Source organism: Gekko japonicus, unplaced genomic scaffold (genome assembly GCF_001447785.1).
Source record: "Gekko japonicus isolate JY-2015 unplaced genomic scaffold, Gekko_japonicus_V1.1 scaffold81, whole genome shotgun sequence".
NCBI lineage: Eukaryota > Metazoa > Chordata > Lepidosauria > Squamata > Gekkonidae > Gekko > Gekko japonicus.
In genome coordinates, this window is record NW_015162476.1 from 1,320,498 (window position 1) to 1,343,756 (window position 23,259).

Genomic DNA, 23,259 nt, shown 5'->3' on the forward strand with positions numbered 1-23,259 from the left:
CATTAACTTGCTTCCTCTTTCTGATAGACCCAGGAGCAATTTGTGTGGGTGTTGAATGAGTCGATGCGGTAGCACAGAGGGTTGTTGGCCTGCGGAGTTCCCTAGTCTGAAAACATTAATTCTCTCCATTTTAGCTCAAGCAAGAGGCAAATGAAAAAACCGCAAACGTCTGGAAATCACCCTTTACACTAAGGATCGTCTCAGGAGTAATGTGAAACCATGGATGAAGAGTCAATGACTATCTGGACCTGCACCTCTAAGCTAAATATGGTTCGGTAGGGTCCATGAAGGAACTGAAGCCAAGCTGTGAAGTTGGCTTATTAACCACCCATAACATAGCTTCATGTTGTATCCTGGCTTATTCCTGATTTGTTTCCTGCCAAAGCTCTGCTCCTGCCACAGCTATGAGATACCAGGCAAGAAGAGCTCAAAAATAAAACTGCTCTTGCAGTGCTTTATTATAAATTGTTTTCGGTATTTACAACATTTATCCCGCCTCCCTGTCTTTACAAGGGCTTACAAGGTGGTTAACAATTTAAAAAATATATACAGTGAAATGAAATTATAAAGCCATTAAAATCAACTGCCCTAATGATGGCAGGTCCCCCCTGGCCAAAACCAGGGGATTGGGGGGGTATTGTATTGTACTGCATTTATTTATTTATTTTTGGGATTTTTATTCCGCCCTCCCCAAATGGGCTCAGGGTGGATCACAACAAATTGAGTCAAAGACTTGTTACAATAAAATCACATTAAGACAATAAACAATAAAATGTATAACAGCAATATAAATCTGTTAGGGCCACAAGGTGGAATCAGATGGGCCCTTTCAACAGGTGGGAAACCACCACCACTACCACTACCACCACCATCCAACTGGGAAGAAATTCTCGATAACTGTATGCCACATCCAAAGGATTCTCACTAGCAACCAGAGATTGGGGAATGGAGCTGGGGGGGGAGGGACCTCAGCGGGGTCCAATGCAATACAGTTCACCCTCCAAGGCATCCATTTTCTCCAGGGGAACTGATCCCTGTAGTCTGGAGAGGAGATGTAATTCCAGGGGATCCCCAGGTCCCGCCTGGAGGCTGGCATTTTTAACCACTCCCCCCCAAATAAGCATAAGAACAGTTTTTAAATGAGTATAAAAAACAGAGTTAAAATACATAAAAAACACTTAAAAAGCATACACAACATAAAAACGTTGGCTAGGAAAGAGGGATCACTGAGAGAATGCCAAATGAAACAAAAAAGTCTTCACCCACTGGTGGATGATGGCAACAGAAGGGGGCAGACCAATCTCCCTGGGGAGGGAGTTCCACAGCTTTGACCCCAAAGCCTTCACCTGGTTCTTGTTAGCTCCTGTGCAGCTCTTGATCCCCCTCTCTTGGGTGGCCGTCCTACAAGAGTCAAACCTGTTTCCAGCCTCTTCACAGTTGTTCTTACTTCCTATTTGATTTTCCTGCTCAGTAAATCACCTGTGTTCTGGAAACTAGTGAAAGCTTTGCATGCTCATGGATGCACTTTGGTTGGGCTTTACAGGTTCACCCTTATGGGTTCAACTATATGGAAATACTAAAGGAATTGTTAGGTGGTGTTTGAGTAAATGTGTGTCAGGGAGGGGGGGCATACTAGAGCATATGATTAAAAAGTGGAGGGGCATATAGATTATCTTCCGCAAAGGTCTTGTATGGCATGGAGCAGAGAGAGGACTGTTCCCTCTAAGCTGTGGAGTCTTGTGAGCAAAGATTCTACTTCGTGAGCTACTGGCATTAAAGTTGTGAGCGAGCGATTTGAATACTGCATACATTAGTTTACTGTGGAGCCATCCTTCCTGAGCTAGGACAAAAATGTGTGAGCTGGAGGCTAAAAAACTGTGAGCTAGCTCACACTAACTTAGCTTAGAGGGAACACTGTTGGGAAGGTGCCCGAATGACAGGAGTCTGTTTTTGGCAAGGGAAAGGCCAGTTTGAATAGCTGATGGTTTCTTCTGCTAGTGTCCAAAATGGGGTGTTTGGTTCAATGGCTACTAGCTGTGTTGATAGCCGCCAAGAAATACCAAGTCCAGATTCCCTACCTTCACAGTTCCAGCAGCCAATGGTAAGGGAGCTGGCAATGTGGCAAGGCTTTGCCCTGAGCTGGGCTCCATGGAGCTTGTGGCGAGAGGGGTGGGGAACGGCCTACCAAGGCATATGATTTAAAAGGTCGGAATACCAGATGGGTCCTTATTGCCAGTTTGGTGTAGTGGTTAAGTGCGCGGACTCTAATCTGGGAGAACCGGGTTTGATTCCCCACTCCTCCACTTGCACCTGGCTGGATGACGTTGGGCAAGCCATAGCTCTGATAAGAGCTGTTCTTGAAAAAGAGCAGTTTCTGTCAGAGCTCTCTCGGCCCCACCTACCTCACAGGGTGTCTGTTGCGGGGAGGGGAAGGGAAAGGACTTTGTAAGCCACTCTGAGACACCTTTGGGTAGTGAAGGGTGGGGTATAAATCCAATCTCCTCCTCCTCCTCCTCTTCTTCTTCTTGGATGGGAAGACTCTGCAGAAGAACACCATGGCAAACTATCTCTGCTTCGTGCTTGCCTTGAAAGCCTCCTTACGGGGTCATCATAAGTCAGCTGTGACTTGATGACATTTTACACATGCACAATGATTTGAAACAGATTTTGTTCTAGACATGCACACACATAAGTCCTCATCTCCATGGGCTTTCCACTCCTTTATGTGGATTGGTCCTTCTATATGTAGACCTTCTTCTGGATACATAGTGACCTCTTCATTCTGGTAAATGATCTATCCTGCACTTGTAGGAATTCCATCTCATCTGTATATATTGGATGACTAACTTTCACAAACCTAATTTTAAGGGTGTAAGGGGTGGGCACGAACCGGGAAAATGGAGGTTCATTGGAGGTTTGTGGATCAGGGTTTTCATTAACCCCAAACCTCCAATGAACTTCTTCATTGCACGAACCAGTTCATGGTTCATGCTTTAGGGAGTTTGGCCTACCCAGAAGTGAGCTCCAAAAGCATTTAAATACCTTTGGAGCCCACCTCCGGGTTGGGACGGCCCAACTGAGCTCTGAAAGTGAGCTCCAAAGGTCTTTTTAGGCCTTCGGAACTCACTCTGGAAGATCAGTTGAGTCAACGTCAGGTGGGCTCACTTTCGGAGCTCATTTTGGCCAGCCCGACCCAGAGGTGGAATCTGAAGGCATTTAAATGCCTTCAGAGCTCACTTCGGTCAAGCCACAGGGCCAGTGGTGGGCTCTAATGGCATTTAAATACCTTCTGGTTGGGTTCCAAAGGTATTTAAAAGCCTTTGGAGCCTGCACGAACCCTCCCCAAACCTCATGATCCTCCATGGAGGTTTGTGGGTGGATCGTGGGAGGCATGGTCTCCTGAACCCCTGGTTCAGGAACCATAAACTGACCTGGTTCGTGCTTGAACTGGGGTTTGTTTGTGGGTTTATGCCCATCCCTAGTGTATCTTAAAGGACTAATTATTACGTACTAGGGTTGCCAACCTCCACATGGCACCTAGAGATCTTCTGCAGTTATTCTCCAGTTGCTCTCCAGATGACCAAGATAAGTTTCCCTGGAGAAAATGGCTGTTTTGGTGAGTAGTCTATGGCATTGTACCCTGATAAGGTCCCTCCCATCCCAAAACTCCACCCTCCCCAGGCTCCATCCCCAATATTTCCAGGTACTTCCCAACCCAGAACTGGCAACCCTACTACCTACATGTCATCTGTTCCCCCCGATAGCCCCCAGGGAGATATTCCATCCAGGCCCACAACTGCTGAGCTTCAGCAAATGTTCTACCATCACAGGCCTTCCAATCATCTCCTGGGACCTGTAATTCTTTCTTCTGGTGCTTCATGGTGGCAGGGAGCAGAATAACAGCATGCTTTTCTTGTGACAGCAGGAGCGATACGGCACAGAAAGTAAAATAATTTTAGCTGGTGCAGAAGTTGCATCCCATTTCTAGTCTCATTAGGGGATGCGCTTGGCCAATATTATTCAGGTTTGGATTCAGTTCATTTGGTTTGTGAATCATTTTTCTCGGATTCTTTAATGTCATAATGGTATGTTTCCGTTTGGGTATTGAATTTAGATAACATCTCCACAGTAAATCATTTTCACATAAAAATGCTGTGAAAGGTTAGAAATGTTAGCCTTTCTGTGCCTCTTTAGCAAGCTTCCTTGGAGGCAACTGCATGCAAACAATGAAGCACAGAAAAATAAGGTTCAGGAATGTCTGGACTTTTAGTTTCCTTCACCAACACACACTTTACTTTTGCAAAAAAACAAAACAAACCCAAACAATAACAAAACCTTTTTACACAGAAATTGGCGGATGTGGGTAATTAAGTCCCAAAGGGCTGCTTTCTAACCAGGGAATATCAGATTCTCAATCAAGAGTGTTTCTTACATAGCAAAATCTGGCCCTTTGTCACATAAACCCATGAAGCTGCCTTATACTGAGTCAGACCATTGGTCACAGCCAGTATTGTCTTCCCTGACTGGCAACAGCTCTCCAGGGTCTCAGACAGAGTAGGGGAGTGGTGGCACAGTGGGTATATCTCACTGTTTTAACATCTGAACTGTGTTAGTTCAAGCCCCGCACTGGTGTGAGCAGCCAGCCTGTTGTCCCCAGCTCATCGTCCACCCAGCAATTCGAAAGCTTCAGCAGGTAGATAAAATGGGAACCACTCCTTAGAGAGGGTGGGCACGCCAATCTCCCTTGTGGGAGGGTGTTAGCTGATGGTCGGACGTCGTGGTCGAGGCTTGGAAGGCGAAATAGCTTCTCGGCCACGAAAGAATCCCTGCAATGGATGTTCTGGCCAGGCGGTGGCAGTGTGGCAATTGACATACGGGTCCTGAAGCCTGGCCAACACTCAGCCGTGCGGAAAACGACGGAGCCAAGACAGAAGACGTCTATACCGGGCAGTGATGGCGCGTGCAATTAAAAATGAATATATGTTGTCTTCCCTATCCCCTACAAACATTGTTAGTCCCTTGTCTATATTGAGTAACTGTACATCGCTTTGAGCCCACTGGGGAAAGTGATTAATAAATGGAAAGTATTATTAATACTTTTAACTGGAGATGCCGAAGATTGAACCTGGGACCTTTGGCATGCCAAGCAAATGGTCTGCCACTCAGTATTATTGGAAAGTATTATTGATACTTTTAACTGGAGATGCCGAAGATTGAACCTGGGACCTTTGGCATGCCAAGCAAATGGTCTGCCACTCAGTCATGGCCCTTTCCATGGTTGTATCTCTTCTGGCCATCTCTGCATGCTTTTGGTAGGGTGGAATTCTCCACTCTGCATAACAGGCAGGCTGCTCACTGTGATGGCTGTAATGGGGAACAATGGAACACATGAGAGAGTTTTCTAACTTTTAGGCAGTCCCCACAGGGACATGCCTGCTTTCCCCACCTCTTCCCCCACTAATACTGTCCCCACAGTGTGGAAGCAAAGCCTTTGCATCCTTCTCACTGGAATTAGGGGAAGAAATCAGACTAGGCTGAAACCTCTATCCCTGCCTGCCTGTCCACCAGCAGGTGCAAGCAAGGCATTTCTGTGCTGCCACTGTCAGCTAAGGCCAGATAGCTAGAGCAGGTCAGGCAAGAATCCCCCTGGTTCTATAGGATGGCAGCCTTCCTCGAATCTGTGAGTCAGCAAGGATGTTAATGTTCCTGCACACATTATTTTCCCAGATCAAGGAACATGGGCTAAGCATTCTTCAGTGTGACAGCAGTGTTGCTGTGTCAGCATATAGGCTGAATGGCAGGCTGCCCCTAGGCAATTAGAACTTTAAAGACAATATCGAGAAATGGAAACAGAAAGCAGAGTCCAGGCACAACCGCATACTGTGTGATGTGTGTGTATGTGTGTTAAGTGCCATCAAGTCACTTCCGACCGATGGTGACCCTATGAATTAATGACCTCCAAAACTGTCCCATCATTAACAGCCTTGCTCAGGTCTTGCAAACTGAGGGCCCTCGTGGCTTCCTTGACTGAGTCAATCCATCTCATATTAGGTCTTCTTCTTTTCTTGTTGCCTTCAACTTTTCTTAACATGATTGTCTTTTCTAGTGACATACTATATGATGCCAAGCAGCAAGTCAGAGGAAATTACAGCCTTACTATATGAAGCCAAGCAGCAAGTCAGAGGAAATTACAGCTCGATAAATTCCTGGGGGTTTGGGGGAGGTGCCTGAGGAAGGCTGAGTACGGGGAGAGGAGAGAGTTTAGCAGGGATGTGATACCATCAAATCTGCCTCTGAAGTTGCCATTTCCTCCAGGGGAACTGGTCTCTGTGGTTCGTAGGATGCCTGGAAAACTCCACACCCCACCTGCAGGTCGACAACTCTATCTGTCCGCACTTCAGAGAGGTGGGGAACTAGCCTCACCTGCAGGTTGAAACCCTCTGGATTGCAGAGATTGAAAGTTCATTGCCCATTCCCCTACGTTCTATGTGCAGGTGTGCCTCAAATGTTGCCTCAAATGTGCCTCAAACGTTGCCATGCTACCACACGAGATAATTACCAGCTGCTATGCCAGCACAATGTCAAACAACACTATGCTAGTTATACATGTTACAATGACTTTGTGCCAACACAAAATGCTTAGGACTGGAGTGTTAGACATCTTGAGATGGTGTGATGACAGCTTATTTGAATGTGTACAGAGGCTTTCCTTTCCCTGGCATTCCAGTACTGCGTTCCTATTCGTTGGATCGTCTCAGGAGTTGCTCAGGCTCTTGTATTCTGCCTATGCACCGTTGGGATTCTGCTATCCTTTCTGAACTGTTAACCATTTCTTTGTTGCCAACCTCACTGCTTCATATATTTAATTGACAGCATCCATCCTGTGGCCTCTCAAGGCAAATCTTAAGGAGGTAAGCAATGCTAATTACTTCATGCCAGGCACTGGGGAAGCAAATACTGCTTGTGAGTTTCTTCAAATATGGTGAAGAGTTCAGTTACCAGGTTTGTTGGTCAATTTAATTTTTTATGGCCATTAGGCTACTTTAAGTATATAATTGGAACTACTAATATAATAATTTTACTATTTCATTTCATGGTTTTTATTTAGAATAGTTGGAATGAATATGGCTATACCTATGGCCCATCATTAATACCAGCAACACAATTGCAAACATATAAGGTAATTCTAGTTTGAAAAAAATCAGTTGTTGAAATTAATAAGGATTTGGTATGCATTTGTAATAATAATTTGAGTTTCTTGTCCCCTCTCCCCCACCCTCTATTTTTATAATTTCAGGATACAACATCTGGTCTTTATATAAGTGTACTAAAGATCTTGTATACATATGTTTGCATGTGTGTCCCCGCCGGGCTCTTTTTGTAGCAGGTACTCCTTTGCATATTAAGCGACACACCCCTAATGTAGCCAATCCTCCAAGAGCTTACAGTAGCTCCTGTAAGAAGAGCTCTGTAAGCTCTTGGAGGATTGGCTATATTAGGGGTGTGTGGCCTAATATGCAAAGGAGTTCCTGCTACAAAAAGAGCCCTGCGTGACCACTGAGAAAGGCCCTTTGAGGCCGAAACGCGTTTGGTCTTCAGTTGGAAAGTGTTGACCCATCATGTGTATTTATATTTGATATGCTTTTATTACTGGGGAAGCAAGACAGACTCATACTGCTTGTGAGTTTCTTCAAATGTGGTGAAAAGGGAATGACTGCTGCCACTCCCACTCCAGAGTTCTCTGCATGTGTCAGAGGACTCAAAGGGACAGGGGGGGGGCTGGTCAATGCCCCTCACTCAAAGAGAGAGAGATGACCCAAATGCCCTGAAATCTGTGGAAACCTTGGAGGAAAAGATACCTAATTTTGTGCTGAGTGTCCAGAGAAGGGCAATCCTCAGAATTAAATGTATGCTTATCCTACTTGTTGTATTTGACAACCCCTTTATGTAAAGTTAATATCTCTAGTGTCCTATTTACATGTGCAAGTCATTAACTGATGTATGTACGTGTGAAGCAGCCCCTGGTCAGGCCCAGCTCGTGTGACATTTGCGATGTCATCTGCAGCAGCAAAACTGCTTTTCCGGTTCCCACGTCTCATTCATGATACGTGGATGTTTGGATCATGTAGGTATACTGTGTGAGAACTCATCAAACATGAGTGAGAAGAACTGATGTGACCCAAGCTAGCACCTTGATCAAAAGATCCACATATTGATGATGTAGAATGATTTGGGTGGGAGCCACAGCAAAATGGTAAAAAATCAAATCAAATCAGACCAAGACATTCCCCCCCCCTGCTGTGCAAGCATTTATTTATTTGTTGTTAGATTTGAATCTTAGTAGCATCTTAGAGTCCCAGAATTAGGGGGGCGGTTGTAGCAGGTACTCCTTTGCATATTAGGCCACACACCCCTAATGTAGCCAATCCTCCAAGAGCTTACAGAGCTATTCTTACAGGAGCTACTGTAAGCTCTTGGAGGATTGGCTACATTAGGGGTGTGTCGCTTAATATGCAAATAAGTACCTGCTACAAAAAGAGCCCTGGCATAAGTTTTTAGAAGTCAAAGCTCCCTTCGTCAGATACTAAAACAAACATCTGGTTGGTCTGTAAGGTGCTGCTGAATTTGAAACTAGCTGTTTGTCCTGCCTTGGATAGCCCAGGCAAGCCTGATCTCATCAGATCTTGGAAGCTAAGCACGGCTGACCATGACAAGTACTTGGAAGAGAGACCTCTAAGGAATACAAGGGCTGTGACACAGAGGCAGGCAATAGCAAGCCATCTTTCTGAAAGTCCAAGCCCCACTAGGGGTCGCCGGACGTCAACCATGACTTCCAGGCACACACACACACACTCCAAAAAAAGAAAAAAGAAACTAGCTGTTCTACTGCAGACCAACACAACAACCCTCTGCAACTATCTTTATTTACTGTGACATTTAAGCCCAGCTCTTTTCTAAAAAGGACTCAAGTCGGGTTACTTAAAACCACAACAAAACAGAAATAAGCAAACATGTGTTGCTATGTCTCCTCTTAGCTGCTAAGAGCCAGAACATCAGAAAGTCACATGAACACATGAAGCTGCCTTGTACGGAATCACCCACTGGTCTCTACCGAGGCTGGATACAGCTCTCCAGGGTCTCAGGCTAAAGGGCTATCATCTCACCTGCCGCCTGATCCTTTAGCTGGAGATGCTGAGGATTGAATTTGAACTCTTCTGCATGCCACACAGATGCTCAGACACTGAGCCTCAGCCCCTCCCCTGAAGTCCAAGTTCACCTACATGTCCGTCTGAACAACTGGGTTTGCACAGCCTCTGTGCAATGTGGGGGTCTTCCTGACAACCTCAGGAAGGCCCTTCCACCAAAGCTATGGAATGAACATCTGCATAACCAGTTGACAAGATGGAACCTATAAGGAACCTTAATCCACAGAGCAGGACAATCACAGTGGAGTGCATCAAGAGAGGGATGCTTGTAGATATTTGGCTCCAAAAGCCATGAAAGATTATTATTGATGATAACCAGCTCCTTGCATTGGACTTGGAAACCAACAAGCAGTCAGCAGAGTGCTTTCCAAACAAGAATAGAGTCCTAAGGTAGAAATTTCACTGTACTTAGCTGAAGTGAAATCCTGCCCTCACAGAATCAGTAGGAAAAATGTTTGGGCCTCAGTCCAATCATAGTCATGGGCAACCGGTTCTGTGGACCACTTCATGCCTGTTTGTTTTTACCTCAAAAGATGCATCTAGCCAGTGAATAGGGAACATTTCAATATTTATTTATTTTATTTATATTTACATTTATATCCCGACCTCCCCGCCATTCGGCAGGCAATATGGAGGAAGATGTGCACAAAGCACTGCTTATTCATGCTTCTCTCTCTTGTTAAATCAAAGCAAGTGTGAGTTCCACACCTTTTGCGCAGTGGCAACAAAAACTGGGAGCTTGCACTAATAGTTGGCATTTCAAATAAAAACTTATTCTAATACACTCACACATACACACACAAAAGTACAAATGAGATTATTACAGAGGCAGATTGTCTCCCACTGAGGTTCTGCGAAAATAAGAGAAATTCTGCATAATGGTGTGTTGCTTTCCACAGAGTGGAATTAAATACAATAATGGAAGACATTAGCCTGCTCAATAACCTATTCTTATTTTACTTTTATTTCCATCATGGAAAATAGCCTGTACTTTCTATTTTTTTAATGAAATTTGAAATCTATTGTATAATAGGGGAAAAAAACAATGTATTTTTTTTAAAAAAAAATGAGAAAACAGTTGTGGATCCTTTTGAATGTTATGTATCAACCTGTTCTTTTATAAAACACTAAAAATGTCAAAGAATCCAATAGGAATATAGATCTAATGAATGCTTTGAGTAGATTGCTCATGAAAACTGGTGAAAAACAACCCATAAAATCAAAGTATAAAAGGCAACTCAGCATGCATAGACATTGGGGGTGGGGGGGAGTGCTGTATTGCTCTAGATGTGTGAATGTTTTATTCTTAATGAATGAGATTCATTCTGGGAGCTTCTCTCGGACTCCTTCTTTTCCTGTGACCTTTATGTTCCCCACCCCAACCTGCAAGAAGCAGAACATATCTACAGGCCCCTCCTGTGGAGCTACACCATTATACCTGCATGCATGTGCTCCCAGAGTAGCTGGTAATTTGCGATAGGGGAATAGTATCCTTTGGATTAAGTTTCTCTCTCCTTTCCACTGCATCATGGATGTGAACTGGGAGTGCTGCTTGTCACAATGATCACCTTAGAAAAAAACAGGTTGCTTACCTGTACCTGATGATCTTCGAGTGGTCATCTGTGCATTCACACCCTGGGATATAGTGCACCTGCGCCGACTCTGATCAGTATTGTAGAAAGCTAAAGGGATTTTCGCACCCACTCCCCCATCACATGCTGGGCTCAGTACACATGACTAGGGGAGGGGCACAACCATCCCACCAGTTCCTTCTGACTGCTGCCCTCAGTCACAAAGTAAAAGGAAAGGACCAAAAGCAGAGAGGAAGGAGGGCGGGTGATGTGAATGCACAGATGACCCCTCGAAGATCATCAGTTACAGGTAAGCAACCTGTTTATCTTCTTCATGGTCTCTGGGAGACTAGAAAGCAATAATCACCTACCTGGAGGAGGGTGCTGAAGGTCCTAGACATGCACCGCCTGCAACACAGCCCATCCCACCATCATACGCTGATGAAGATGAACGTCTAGGGCGTAGTGCTTCACAAACATGTGAGGAGTAGCCCAGGTCGCCGCATTGCAGATGTCACCAAGTGACGCACCTCGCACGAAGGCCGTGGATGTCGCAATTGCTTGGATGGAATGTGCTTGTAGCAGACCCGGCAGCGGCTTCTTAGTTAGCAGACAGCCAAGTTTGATCATCTCCATGATCCATCTGGATAGACGCTGAGTGGATAACTTCTTCCCCTGTGAAGGTAACGCATGAGGGACAAACAGAGCTCGGGTCTTTCTGAACATCCGTGTTCTGTCCAAGTAGAAGAGAAAAGCCCTCTTGACGTCTAGGGAGTGAAGATGACGTTCCTCATCACTCTGAGAGGTTGGGAAGAACACAGGGAGAACAATGTCCGCTCGGAGATGGAACTCCGAAACTACCTTGGGCAGAAAGGAGACATCTGGGGCCAAGGTAACACCATCACCTGAGCACTGAAAATTCACTCACCCTCCTGGCCGAGGTAATCACTACCAGGAAGGCAGTCTTCCAGGAGAGGAGTTTTAAGTTACAGGTAGCCATGGGCTCAAAAGGTCTGCCCATCAACTTGGTAAGTACCAGGGGGAGATCCCAAGCTGGCAAAGGGCCCTGGGATGGGGGAAACAAGTGCCTGAGCCCTTTCAAGAACCGCTTGGTCCTCGGGTGCGAGAAGACAGAATGTCTGCCCACCTCAGGGTGATTAGCTGAGATGGCTGCCAAGTACACCCGCAATGAAGAAAAACTGAGGCCCAAATCCAAACATGATAACAAAACCCCAAACACTGTAACTAGATCAGTGAGGGGGAGGGGGTAGCCCCAACAGATGTAGATAAGACAGGAAGGTCTTCCACTTCTCAGCGTAAGAAGCCCTAGTAGAAGGCTTACGACAATTAGAGAGCACAAAGTCTATTCGGTCTCTGAGTGCTGCCAAAGAATCCTCCATGCCGTCAGTTTCAGATGTGGCACGTTGTGATGCAGCACCTGCCTGTCCTGTGCCAGAAGGAGATCCGGCGCCAGTGGAAAATGGAGAAAGGAGCCCTAGGAGATGTGCAGGAGAGTGGGGAACCAGTGCTGTCTGGGCCACCAAGGAGTTATGAGGATGCAATGCGGTCTTTCCCATAATACTTTGGCTACTACCTTGGTGAGTAGGGAAAAGGGCGGGAAAAGGAACAGGTATCTGTGAGTCCACGGATAAAGGAGACCATCCCTGAGAGAGAGCAGATCGCCTCCTGCTCTGGAGCAAAACAGGCGACACTTCTTGTTTTCACGCATTGCAAATGCATCGACATCTGGATGGCTCCACTTCTGGAAAATCAGGGACCAATTGATCTCCCGCTTGTGCCATGATGCACCTCCTCTGCTCAGGAAATCCGCCAGCACATTGAGGGTTCCTGGTAGATGGGCCGCTACTAGAAACGTGCCCCATGACTTGCACTCATTCCAAATTTCCGTGGCTAGCCGACAGAGACTCCTGGACACCATCCCACCCTGACGGTTGAGATAACAGAGTGCCTGGGGGGTCACTAGGTGGCGGAAGGATCTTAGCGCATACTAATTGGCTAGTAACTCCAGAAAGTTGATGCGGTGGTGTGTCACTTGAGGGTCCCACTGTGCCCCACACAGGCCTTGAAGATGTGCTCCCCAGCCCCAGAGAGATGCGTCCGTGGTCAGGGTGACTACTGGGTCCGGACGGTGTAATGGAGCTCCCTCCAGTAGATTCTGCCTGTCTTCCCACCAAAGGAGAGAGGTTAGGACATGTCCTGGAAGAGTGAAGCGTAGGGACTGAGTTTGGTACTGGGGGTGGAATTTTTGAATAAACCAAAGTTGGAGTGGTCTCATTCAAAGTCTGGCAAAGACCAGGACCGACGTAGTTGCGGCCATGAGCCCCAATAAATGTTGTATTTGCTTTGCTGAAGCCATCCATTGTCTTCTGAGGAGGCCAATGAGAGTGACGATGTCCTCTGCCCTTTTGGAGGGCAGGAAAGCCCTGCAGAGTATCGAGTCTAGAATTGCGTCAATGAATTGCACCCAAGTGGAGGGGGTGAGCACTGACTTCTTTAGATTTACCTACAATCCCAGGGTTGATAGGATGTTGAGGGTTAAGGTAATGTGTTCAAGCAAGGTTGTCTCGGTTTCCACAATCAACAACCAATCATCGATGTATGGGAAAATTTATACGCCCTGCAGCCGAAGGTGAGCCACAATGACCACCATTACCTTGGTGAAAATGCAAGGTGCAGTAGAGAGCCTGAAGGGGAGGGCTTTGTACTGAAAGTGGTCATTGCCGACCGCAAAACAAAGGAACATCCTGTGGGACGGATGGATAGACACATGGAAATAGACGTCCTGCAAGTCCAGGGTTACCATCCAAACTCCCCTCTCTAAAAGAGGAAGGATAGACTGTAGAATTGTCATGCAATTTTTTTTTAAACAATGTATTAGTTCAGGTTTCTGAGATCCATGATAGGGCAGAGGCCTCTGTCCTTCTTTGGAACGGTAAAGTAATGAGAATAAAAACCTAGGCATTGTTGCGGCACTGGAACCGGTTCTATAGCATCCTTGTGAAGGAGGTTTTTTATCTCGTCCAGAAGCGGAGGGGATGATGGAGTGAGTATGAAGTGTGAGATGTTGGGAACTTGCATGAACTCAATAAGGTATCCCTCCCAGATCACTGAGAGGACCCACCGATCCGATGTTATCCGATACCAAGCATACAGGTAAGGGGAAAGGCGGGTGGGAAGACGGGGTAATGGATTGGAGTCAAAGGCTCTGTTTGGGGTTTTTCTGGGGCTTGACCCTAGGTTGTGATGCTGCTGCGAATTTGGTCTTGTTCCCATAGGGACGAGAAGAACTGCCAGGAGACCTCTGCCACTGTGGTTTGGGAGAGGATTTAAATGAAGGCTTGTGAGACCATGATTTATTCCAGGACTTTCCCCTAGATTGCCTAGAAGTCGTTGTGACTCCCAGATTGAGGGACATTTTAAGACTTTTATCAAAGTCCTGGAGGACGGAATCAGTGGTAGAGCTGAAGAGCCCATCACCCTCAAAGGGAAGATCTTCAACGATTGATTTAGTGTCCTGCTGCAAGGCTGTGGCACGTAGCCAGGCATGGTGTCATAAAGCAACAGCAGAAGTGAGGGTCTTAGATGCCACGTCTAAACTGTGCTTGGCCGCATTAAGCTGGTGTTTAGCCACTAGCATACCTTCCTTTTGTATGCGTCTAGCTTGGCGGTTGTAGTCCTCAGGAATTCCAACATTTGTTCCCAAAGAGCATACTGGTATCTGCTCATGCAGGCCATGTAATTAGAGGCTTTGGTGCCCAGTGCTCCAGCAGAATAAAATTTCCTGCCAAAAGAGTCCAGCTTCCTGCCTTCTTTGTCACATGGGGTGGAGTGGCTGTGTTTTCCCTTTGACGAGGAGGTGATGATCACCGAATTAGGCTTAGGATGAATGAACAAAAATTCAGCTCCCATTTCCTGCACTTTATACATATGGTCCATCCTTCTGTTGGAGATGGGAACAGAGGCGGGGTGTGCCCAAGGGGCTTTAGCCGTTTGTAAAAGGACAGACGTCATGAGTAGGGCGATTGCAGTCAATGTGTCCATCTGGACGATGTCGAAGACGGAGTCTGTAACGATGGGTAGAGGTTGCCAGTGTGTTGGCCATCCTTTTAACAAAGTCCCCATAAGACTTAACGTCCTCCGACAGATAGGAACATCATCCTCCACCTGTTGGGGAAGGGACGGTTCAGGTCAAACGAGAACATCCTCATCACCAGAATGGGAACCCTCTGAGAAGCCAGAGTGCCCTGAAGGGTCAGAGAATGGTGTCGGGCAAATCGGTGTCAATTGTATCGATTTCAACTTGTCTTTGGGATGTGTCGGTATCGATGGTGCAGGTTTGCGTGGCTCGTTCATCGGTACCGAAAGTTGCGGTTTCGCGAATTCCAGTGTCAGAGGAACTTCTCGATACCGAGACAGCCTGGATGAGGTAGACTGTTGGTCCCAATCTATGGGTGGTCACGGAGGAAGCCAGGGCATGCTACCAGGGAATGGGTACACCCCATACAAGTATTGCCACTGGCATCAGTCCCAGGAGGGAGGTTGGAACTGTCCGGGTGATTGATCCCGATCATCAGAGTCCTGCTGGAGCGGGTGAGCCCTATCCACTCCCTGGTCCGAGTGTAGACTCTGAAGACTTGGAGACCGGGAGATTTGCGTCAGGTCCATATCATGCTCAGAGTCCGTGAGCTGGATGGGACGTAAGGAGGGTGATGAAGGTGCACCCTGTAGCTGCCCATGGCCTGAGGAGTCAAGCGAAGTGGCTACATGTGTATTCACCCCCACCGTATGGCGTTGGGGTGTTAGAGTCTTGGTAGAAGAGCCCTTCTTATGCTTCTTGTGCTTGACAGGCTGATTGTCCTTGCCCACCCGGGGGGGTTTTGCAGGTGTATGGGCTGAGGATTGCGAAGCTGGGATCGGGTGTTTCAGCACCGAGTGATCGGCATCGGGTGGGCTCAGCGTCGGAGACCATTCAGGCATCGACCCCGACACCGGGGTTGACATAGAGGCGTGTTCCAATGTCTCCTGCGATGACACCATAGGTGAAAGAGTCCGCTCAAGTAGCGCCACACGAAGTCTAACCGCTCGATTCTTCCTCGTTTGCCAGGAGAATTTGGCACAGTGGGTGCAGGAGTCAACTTGGTGCGATTCCCCAAGGTACAATAAACAAAGGGAGTGTCCATCTGGGGGGGGGGGGCAATCTTACTGCCACACTTCCAGCACCGCTGAAAGAAACCCCACCGTTTGGCCATAGGCCGGAAAGGAGGGGGGTAGAAAAAAAGCTGCTGAAGCAGACAGTCGAAGAAAGAAATTCCTAACTAACTAACTAAACTACAACTAAAAACTAGCTAATTACAAATTTTAGAAAGGGAGAGAAGGAGGCCGAAGCCGAAGTCCTTTTTACTAACTGAGGCGTAGAAGGTCCTACCAGCGTGGTGATCAGAAGAGAACTGACAGGATGGTCGTGCCCCTCCCCTAGTCATGTGCACTGAGCCCAGCATGTGACGGGGGAGTGGGCATGAAAATCCCTTTAGCTTTCTACAATACTGATCGGGGTCGGCACAGGCGCACTATATCCCATGGTATGATGCACAGAGACCACGAAGAAGATCCAGGGTCGTGGTCACACGTGCCAGAAAAAATTGGGGGGGGGGGAGCGAGGCTATTCCCTCCGGAGGAATTTGACCAACAGTTGAATGATCACACAGTCCTTGGAAACTGAGGGTGTCGGGTTGGGGTTTTTTGCCGTTTGTTTCTGATGCGCTTAAATGAGGAATTGATGAATCGCATCTCCACACTGAGGGCTCCCTATGGAGTTTGCGATGATGTGCATACTGAGAAGGGGGGGGGGACAACGGCATGGAGTCAGGATGGCCTGATCAGACCGATGCCTTGAGAGCACACTGGAGTGATCAGAGAGAGGAAAGTCCATCCGTGGCCCGTTGCAACCCATTTTCTACTGAATTGGTCTTAAAGCTGGGACTCCAATTTTGTTTTCTCTTTCCTCCTCCTCACTCCCCCCCCCAAAAAAAAGGAGGAGCAGCACTGGAGAAGAATGCAGAAGTGATTTCTGTTTGTGTGTGTGTGGGGGGGAAGGGGCAATGTGCTCTACTTGGGGCTACTCTGGAAGAGTTTTGGGAAGCTGCAGCTAGTGCAGAATGCTGCAGCTAAACTGCTGGTTGGAGCCATCTATCAGGAGCATATGCCCCCAATACTACAGCAATTACATTGGCTACCAATCTGCTCTTGAGCCCAATTAATGATGTTGGCGTTGTCTTTTAAAACCCTACTTGGCTTGGGACCAGGGTATCTGAATGATCATCTTCTCTCATATGTTCCTACCTGAGAATTATGGGGAGATGCCCCATACTGTCCCCCCATACCGTCCCACCAACCGAAGATGCTTGTTTGGTGGGTACGTGAAAAAGGTCCTTTTCTGTGGTAGCTCCCAATAATGAAACAACCTCGCCAGGGAGGTGTACCTGGGTCCCCTCATTGTCAATCTTCAAGAGGCAGTTGAAGACAGTTTTATTTAGGACTGCATTTTGATTGATTTAGCTTTTATTATTGGCAGATCCAACTGGAGCTTTTAATCTATGACTTTTATAGGCTTTATCATTCTTGTTTTTATTGTGTTTTACATAATGTTTTGTTTATATTGTAAGCTGCCTTGAGTTCCACAAGGGAGAAAGGCAGCTAACAAATGTTTTAAATCAAACAAACAAACAAAAATTAATTGAATCTACCTCGTTAAAAGTAAGTGTTGACCTTTTTTGCAATATCCTTGCTTGCAGTTTGTTTACTGCACAAGATACCATGCTTTGGTATACTAAGTAATACATATACTCAATAGACACCCTTCTCCAAACTTTTCTTGAAAGCTTCCAAAGCAGGAAGGTGAAACCAGGTTTGACAGTAGTCACACATGCCTCAGCATCATTTAAAGCTGAATTACTGCCACACAGGGACCCAAACTCAGTTCTGGGCCATGTGGAGAGGGTTTTGCTAATCAAATACAAACCCCAATGTTGTTATTAGCCCTTTACTGGGTAAAGAAATGCCGGTGCCTGTCTTTTTTCTTCCAAGGGCTTATAACACTGCAAGGACACAGTGTGTTGTTTTCTTGATCTGTGGAACCACATGGGTATAGAAGGGCCAAGCCCCATATCCTCTTCCCATGGAGCCCTGATTCCAAATGGGGCCCCACACAGCAGGTCATCCCGCTTTAGAAGACCTGATCATGCATCTTCCAGGGTCTCTTCTGTTTTGAGCCTGAGACTCACCAATGATGTGGAATTGCTCTTCGAATTAGGAGAACTTTCCAAATGTGTAATTCAAGCCTGCCTTCCTGTAGATTAACCAGGTGCTTATATCCATGTTCTCAGAGCAAAGAGCGAACAATAGTTTTCATCTTTCTGACATCCTTTCAATACTGTCAACCAACCCTTTTATTAATCTTCTTTCTCCTAAGTAAACAACGCCCATTTTCTCCGGGCTTTCGTTGTGTGATTTGTCTTGTAGACATGTTGGCTGAGCTCCTAAGCATACTTGCTTGGAAGTCAGCAAAAATCAAAATCTATGGGGATTACTTTGATATAAATGAGCATAGAATGGAGGTAGCTCTTGTGCTTGGATTGTGAATTCTTTCCAACTTGCCAACACCCTGCTTAAACTATATCGACAATGGAACACATTCTTTTAGACAAGATTTCTACAAGTGCTGAGCTGAATGGTATTACACCAGTTTTTCTGAACCCATCAGTTGCACTTCTGATGACATCATTGGGGGCACAGCAGATTCCTGATGCCCTTTTGTACTCCCATGAGCCCCCCAAGCCCCACTTTGCTGCTGTTGTAGTAGGAGTATGGAGAGCTATCTTTTTCTCTCCCTCCCTCTTTGGAGTCTTTTTATGTATCTATATTTGTGTGTGCATGTGTACAATGTGTGCAATGCCATAGAGTCTACCCTTCAAAGCAGCCCTTTGAAGGGGAGCTGATCTCTGTCAGCTGGAGATCAGTTGTCAAAGTGGGAGATCCCCAGGCCCCACCTGGAGGCTGGCAACCTTCATCCATCATCTTTGCTATATGGTAACCCATCAATTAAAAAAGTGGTGTTTCAGTTCTGCTAGGACTGGTGGGAGAGTTGCTCATTTTGCCTGGCTGACTTAGGCCCCGTTCATACGAGCCCATTTGGGCCGGGAGCGGGATGGACCTGGGGCGGAGCAAACAGGTGCGATCTCACCTCAACATCTGGCGAGCGTGCCGCCTCCGTCCCTGATCCGTCCCAACGGCCCAAACTGCGCTGCAAAAAACAACCACCTCCCTAGGTGGTTGCATCCATTGGTGCGGCGCAGGCAGGGCTGTGGGATCGGCGGCGCGTCCTTGCGCCGCCGCATTCCGGCCCCCAGCCGTACTGCGCATGCCCGAGCATGCGCAGTTCGGCAGCCTCCCCCCTCCCCTCGGACTTTTCCTCCCCGGCATCTGAGCGTGCCGGGGAGTGCTGCGCCGCGGCTAGGGGATCCGTGGGAGCGGCTCTGAGTAGCCGCGTATCAAGTTTGGAGCGGCTCTGAGTAGCCGCGTTTCAGCCGGCTCGTGTGCCCGGGGCCTTAATTTACTTGGGTCTAGGCAGCAAATACTTTTTACATGCAAGCTGGCTAGCTCACCATCCATCAAGTCCAGACAGTAAATATTTTGCCATGGCTCTCCCCTAAGGCTCCACCTGCCCCATCCATTCACCCAATGGAACTGATAGGCAAAAGCTTCCAAAAGAGGCTTATTGTCACAATCGGGCTGGGGTGGGGAGAGCCACATGACTTGTCAGTCTACTGTTCCAACCATGCCCATTTTGTCCCCCACCTGATACCCAACGCTAAACATGTTTCTATTTGTATTAACTGGATTTATGCATTTTTGCACTTATACCTGGGAAATACAATACAGTCCTATCAGTTTTGAGTAAGCACCACTAAAATAAATGCCAACAAGTGCACAGGTGCAAAAGCTGCACATATACTCTAATCTAGCTCACTTTAAGCCTTATGTGACCTGCCTGCAATGACCCCGAAGTATATCTAGTCCAAGCAAACCAGTGCATTATGAGCATGTGCTAGGAGTGGCAGTGCTGAATGCCTCCAGTTTGCAGATGTGAAAAATATCTGAATTGCTGTTCGTTTATAATTGTGAGCAAATCATTGAGGCAAACGTGAGGTATTCAGCTCAACATAAAACAGGCATTGTGAACTAGGTGAGCCTGGACTGTTGATTACATTTTTTGTGAAGTTTGTTCATCTTACATTTGCAAGAAGATCAGAGAACGGCAATGCACAGATGTAAGAATTGCACTCTGCAAATAATGGTTTGCAATCAGGAACTCTCTCTCTCTCTCTCTCTCTCTCATCCCTCCCTTCTTTGGCAGTTGGCAGTCTCCTTCCCCAGATAAAAATGAAGCTGGCTTATACCAAGACTGGTCAGTAGTGTATGTTCTAACAGGCAGCAACTTTCCGGTGTCTCAGGTAGAGTCTCTCATGTTCTCTACTACCCAGACCTTTTAAATCGGAGGTACCAGGGCTGGAACCTCAGACCTTCTGCATGCCAAGCAGATGCTCTTCCACTGAGCCACAATCACTCCCTTGTTGGCCTTGGGTTGGTCTTACATCTGTAGCAACTGTAACCATGGTTGCATTAACCATGGTGTTAACCAAGATTTTAAAACAAGCTTTGAATTTCTTTCTCAGGCTTTCCCAAGTCTGTATAGGATTGCATCTGTAACCCTAAATAAGCCTGAGCACTTAGGTCTAGGTATTTTAAGTGCTTTTGGTCCTCATGTTTTTCCTGTTTGTTTGTGTGTTCTAGATGGTATGAATGGGCGAGGTGTCTTGATTTTAATTTTGCTACATACAATGCCTACATTCTTAAAAACCTAAGAAACGCTGATACTTGATGAAACATATTGCTCTTAGTTATTTATGTGAGATAACTATGCAGCTAACTACAGATTAATGGTTGTCCTTTGTACTATACGTTTCACTGTTAAATGTAACATAGATTCAGAACGTGCTTTAGGGCTGCCGCCAAACATAAAGCAGCTACATAATTTTTTAAGAAGAAGGAATTGCCCGTGCATAAAACCACAGCACACATAAGTTGATCAGAATTTTTGCATTTTGCATATATAGGACCCACTATTTTATTTTTGCATAGCCAGGTTATACTGACAATAAATTTCAATAGCGATGAGCTCCATTTGATGCACAGAATAATTTACTTTATTAACTCAGTCAATTCTCTTTACCAGGTGTAAGCAGTTTTTATCCAATTAGTGTTGGAAACAAGGGGAAAACATCACGTAGTCATAGCAGAGGGCACAGGGCACTGCAAATGGTTAGACACATCAAAACCTAAACTGCCGGGCTGTTGCACAAGTCTGATTATATGATGAGCAAGAGGCTTTTGGATTCTGCAGGGTTATGAAAAGCAAAGTGAAGAAACATTAAGGGATTTTAACCACCAACTTGCTGGTTGCCACAGCTACTCAGTTATCGGCTAAAAAAAGTTATTGTTCTTCTTTTGGCCTTTCAACCAACCCTGAAATAATGGTTTCATTTGTCTGGGCAATGAACATAGTCCACAGATTTTATCACCAAGTCATTCTTCCCCTTTGGAAATCATCCCTGGCCTAGATTCCCAGCAGCACAAATATCCATTCCATTCTTCCAGGATCGGAATCTCACTTTGGCTTTAGAGCGGTCAGATGCTGACATGACATGAGCCCTTTCCGCCATTTCTGCCTTCCGCTCTGTAAAAATCCCCCACAAAAGGAGAGTCACAGTTCTCCCCTCTCCAGGTTTTCTATTCATGCGAAGGATCTGAGGAGGAGAGAACATGGTCCTATCGAAGGGTCATCCCAGGGCTCTTTTTGAAGAAAAAGCCCAGCAGGAACTCATTAGCATAATAGGCCACACCCAACAGCAGGAACTCATTAGCATATTAGGCCACACCCCTGACAGCACATCTCATTAGCACATTAGGCCGCACCCCCATGTTACCAGAAGTGTGGTTATCCAGCCACACCCACCTTTTGCTTCTTATTCTGTTTCCCTTGTTTGTTGTCAAAACCCAGGGCTTTTTTATAGCAGGAACTCCTTTGCATGTTAGGCCACACACCCCTAATGTAGCCAGTCCTAATGAGTTTCTGCTATTGGGTGTGGCCTATTATGCTAATGAGTTCCTGCTGGGCGTGGCAAACTCAGGAGCCAACCGGAACTCCGTTCCTGTGCGTTCCTGCCCAAAAATAGCCCTGGTCATCACAAAAAATGACTGCTGAGCTAGAATTCTGAGAAGCCTGGTGACTAATCTGTGTATTGATTACAGGTTTCATATGTTATCATTCAATGTGATATGCATTAAAGATGTATCAAGCACTTGCTTCTACCCTGCATGCCTCAGGAACGATGTAATTCCCACACACACACACACACACAATGTGTGCGATAGAAACACATATCACGAAAATGAAACAAACCCATTGAACCTTCAATAGAACTGTGCATGTTGCCAGGTCTCATGATAACTAGTACAATCCTAAGCATGTAAACTGCCCAGCGGTCAGGATCACAACTTAGGTGCTATACATGTCAGGGACTGTAATGATGGACAGGGAGTGATGATGGGCTAGGCAAGGCGGGCTAGGCAAGAATGTGGAGGTCAGAGCTAGAAAACCAACCCATCTCTGAAAGGCTGCCTATTCCGATGACCATCTTTCCCCTACTGCTTCTCTTTATTTATTTGTTTATTTGTTTGTTCGATTAAATTTTTAGGCCGCCCTTCCCTGCAAGCAGGGCTCAGGATGGCTTACAACAGAAAGGAGCATACAATAAATAACTAAAAATCCTACAGTAAAATATACAGTGCATATATCAGCAAAATTAAATTCATTCCAAGACAGTGAGGAAATTTCAGATTTCTCAAGATGCAAGCTTCCATATCGATTTATTACATTTATGCCCCACCTTTCTTAGATCATGGAAGTCAAGGGCTAGGAGACAGTAGCCAACAGGAGTGGTGGGCTAAAGGCTCCCCGAGATTGCCCTCGCCCCCCAGGCCAAAAGCAAATAAGGACTGGTTAAGAACTGCTGATGCTTCCATAGGCTTGCCACAGAAAGAAGTCCTAAAGAAGATGATTGCTGCTGCCAGGATTTCTGTGACTGAACAAAGCAGCAAACCTCCCCTGCTATTTAGACATCTCAGCAAGGCTTCGCACAGCGACTCTCCCTCCCATTGAGACCTGGCAGCCAGCAAGCGGTTTTGCTCATTCTTTCATGTCTGCTAAGGATGTCCACTATGTCGGAATCAAAGCACACCACTGGACAGCACAGAGCTCAGTGGGCACCCTCTCTGGCACATGGGATTTTTAAAAGCTAATTTAAAAAAGAGCCCTGTTAAGTGTTACAGAGATCTTACTGCAG

The 23,259-nt window shown here is 46.4% G+C and overlaps 1 protein-coding gene across 1 annotated transcript in view; it reads right to left on the reverse strand.

Annotated features, from left to right (window-relative positions):
• The window catches only part of BANK1 (B-cell scaffold protein with ankyrin repeats 1), a 240,865-nt gene that overhangs the window by 196,574 nt on the left and 21,032 nt on the right, over nucleotides 1-23,259 (reverse strand). The window contains exon 3 of the mRNA XM_015405768.1: nucleotides 8,656-8,668. Within this exon, the coding sequence (XP_015261254.1) occupies nucleotides 8,656-8,668 (13 nt within the window). The remainder of the gene's footprint in view (nucleotides 1-8,655; nucleotides 8,669-23,259) is intronic.